The sequence below is a fragment of the Oreochromis niloticus genome, linkage group LG6 (genome assembly GCF_001858045.2).
Source record: "Oreochromis niloticus isolate F11D_XX linkage group LG6, O_niloticus_UMD_NMBU, whole genome shotgun sequence".
Lineage (NCBI taxonomy): Eukaryota > Metazoa > Chordata > Actinopteri > Cichliformes > Cichlidae > Oreochromis > Oreochromis niloticus.
This window is the reverse complement of record NC_031971.2, coordinates 20,260,246-20,263,492: the sequence shown is the minus strand read 5'-3', so window position 1 is coordinate 20,263,492 and position 3,247 is coordinate 20,260,246. Positions and strand designations below refer to the sequence as shown.

Here is a 3,247-nt window from a genome sequence, read left to right as displayed (position 1 = left end):
CAGATACCCACCAAAGCACATTTTTTGGTAGAGCACGCAAGCGGGCTGTCGTTAGGGATGGGTATCGAAAACTGGTTCTTGTTGAGAACTGGTTCCCACTGTTTCAATTCCTTGGAATTGTTTGCCATTTTTACAAACGATTCCCTAATCGATTCCAGTCGCCTCGAATGACGTCACCACGTTGCGTCTTTTACCCAGTAGGAAACATGGCGCCTAAGTGGCACAAATGCTCAAAAGTTTGGTTACACTTTATGAGAAAGGATGACAACAGGGCAACGTGCAATACTTACAAAGTAGAGATTTCATCAAAGGGAGGAAACACTACGAATATGCAAAAGCATTTGCTCAAAAAACACGCAATCGCTTTAAATGAATGTCGTGTTTTTGATCCGCTCCGGACTAGCAAAGCTCAACCCAGCAGCAGCGGTAGCGTTTGCACGTCCTCTCCCGTTAATACTCCAGGTAACTAATCAACTAGCATTGCATATTATGTTGGTAAATGGCCTGTATTTATATAGCGCTTTCTAGTCCCTAAGGACCCCAAAGCGCTTTACATATCCAGACATCCACCCATTCACACACACATTCACACACTGGTGATGGCAAGCTACATAGTAGCCACAGCCACCCTGGGGCACACTGACATGTTAACGCGATTTGCGTTATTACAAAACCTGCTATTACTGTGCGTTGCATTTAGATAACCATGACGAGAGAGACAGACAGAGTCTGTCTGGCTCCGATGCTGGCAGTTCTCGCTGCAGTCTACGGGTGGCTTCTCCTTTCACAGAGGCAGGGAAAAGTAAAATGACACAGGCCAGGATAGACGAATGTCACCGAGCAGTGACTAAGTTTGTTGTAAAAGGCTTGCACCCTTTTGCCACAGTAGATGCCCCCGAGTTTCCGTAAGTGAATGTTTCTTTAATTGTAGGCTAAGTCAGGGAATGTCAAAGTTGCATGTTCTCCTCTTACCAGATGTTTCATCCGTTTCCATTTCTATATCTTTTAAAGAAATGATAAAGACTCTGAACCCTAAGTACAAAGCCCCAAACAGAGACAGTTTAACCAACCACTTGATCCCTGCTTGGTATGCAGTCGAAAAGGCAAATCTGATTTCTCAGCTGAAACATGTGTTGAAGGCAGCCATCACTGCAGATGGATGGACAAGTTTTAGTCAAGATCATTACCTCACAGTAACGCTGCATTATGTCAGGAATGGCCAGACTCATGAAAAAGTCCTCAAAACCAAACCAGTGTACCAGGCACAGACAGGGACAGCTGTAGCAGAGGAGATTGATGAGATCTTGGGGGAGTATGGTATCAAAGACAAGATTGTGGCAGCCACTGTTGATAATGCGGCCAACATGGATGTAGCTGTCAAAAAGCTACAAATTCTCAAGTTTCCATGCTTTGCACACACCCTGAACCTTGGAGCTCAGAAGCTCTACAACTGTCCTGCCATTTCCAACTGGGCGGCAAGAATTCGCTCTGTGATTGTATGGATGAAGAGGTCCCACATGGCAAAAGTGGTCCTGAAGGAGAAGCAAGAGTTGCTCAGTAAGCATAGTAAATAGTTTTTTGAGATTGTGTATATTATAATCATTAGATCATAATCAAATTAAATTTATAAACTAAGATAAGGAATATTACATTAGCATTTAAGTTGTGAACGCATTACCCCTCAGAGCTGCCCAAGCATATGCTGCTCCTAGATGTAAAGACCAGATGGAACTCTTTGTATTTGATGATGGAGAGATTCTGCAAGCAGTTTCCTGCCATCCAGGCTGCAGCCATCGATCCACGGATAAGAAAGTCCATAGAAAAGGAAAGGTGAGTAGTATTGAAAAATAATGATAATATGGCTTAACTTGGACTCAGGTTTTATTTTTGTTTGTTTTATGCAACATATCTGTTGTATTTTTGTTTTGTTGATATTGCAGACTGGCTAAAATGGGCAATGATGACTTAAGAAAAGCAGAGGAGTTTGTGGTACTCATGTGGAAGCATTACACCTCCACACTAGCAGTGTCCAGTGACAAAAGTCCGACCTGTGGTGAGATTTTGCCCATCCTGCAAAAGCTACAGCAACACTACACCGTACAAGAAGATGACTCTGCCTTCACAAGGAGCATAAAGGAGAACATTTGGAAAGATCTTTCCAAACGATACCAGGTACAATTGATGATTTATTTATCATAAATAAAATAACAGTTATAAATACTGAGGGACAGTCATGATGTCACATTTTCCTCCCTCTTAAAAATTTAAGGACGCTGATATCAAGAGCTTCCTGGAGGAGGCCACCATCTTGGACCCCCGATTTAAATCCAAAGTGGATAAGGATGAAGTCTGGCACAGGATCAGGGAAGCAGCAATTGCAGCAAAGACAGAGGCAGGAGCAGATGAGGTATTTCAATATGACGGTGTCTTTCACTGTAGCACATTTCCATTGTGAGAGTGAGACCTTTCATCTATGGATCTGTGGTACTTAGTTTGATTTGTTTGTTTATTTGTCACTTTCTACTCAAGCACCTGGAGCAAGGAGACACACAGGGAGAGTTATTCAAAGATGAGGATGAAGAAGACTATGTAAGTTTAGTTTATTGTGATGATAATTTAAAAGTCATGGAATGTTCATTTTTTATGTCCATTTAATTTCAGGCGCCACCAGTAAAGCAAAAAAAAAAAAAAAAAAACGGCCTTCGAGGAACTCTTTGAAGAAGAGGACAACGAGCTGCAGTCATTCCAACAACGGCAGCCCGTTCTTTCCCTGGCCCAGATAGTGGATCCAGCTGTATAGAAGCCTAACCCCCATCCCCTGCAAGGATAACACAGCCCTATGGTGGTGGAGCAAGAGAGACTCTGCCCCTGCTGTCAGCACTGGCTGAAAGGTTTCTGTGTGTGCAGGCATCCTCCACCCCGTCTGAGAGGGTGTTCTCCACAGCTGGAGAGACCATAAGTCCAGAAAGATCACGTATCCTTCCTGAAAAAGCAGATATGCTTATATTTCTGCAAAAGAATTTTTAATTCTACATATTTGATGGATGCAGAATTGCACAGTGCACAGTTCCATTGGACTTGAGTTGATTGTATTTTTTGCTGGCTGATATAGTTTTATTTTTGAGTGCCCATGCTCATATACTTTTTAAAAGGAGAGTGTAAACGTTACTGGACATTCTTGTGTAATTGCCACTGAATAATTTATGTTATACTTTGTTATTCCTACAACAGAATATTTATTTTATTA

At 42.2% G+C, this 3,247-nt stretch overlaps 1 protein-coding gene across 1 annotated transcript; it reads left to right on the top strand.

The window, feature by feature from the left end:
• Window positions 1–671: 671 nt before the first annotated feature.
• On the top strand, window positions 672–2,776 carry LOC106098902 (zinc finger BED domain-containing protein 4). Its single transcript, XM_025908280.1, has 6 exons — window positions 672–1,557; window positions 1,686–1,830; window positions 1,941–2,172; window positions 2,270–2,407; window positions 2,530–2,589; window positions 2,662–2,776. Exons 1-6 carry the CDS (start codon window positions 945–947, stop codon window positions 2,716–2,718), a joined length of 1,245 nt encoding a protein of 414 aa, XP_025764065.1. The 5' UTR covers window positions 672–944; the 3' UTR covers window positions 2,719–2,776.
• The last annotated feature ends 471 nt before the right edge of the window (window positions 2,777–3,247 follow it).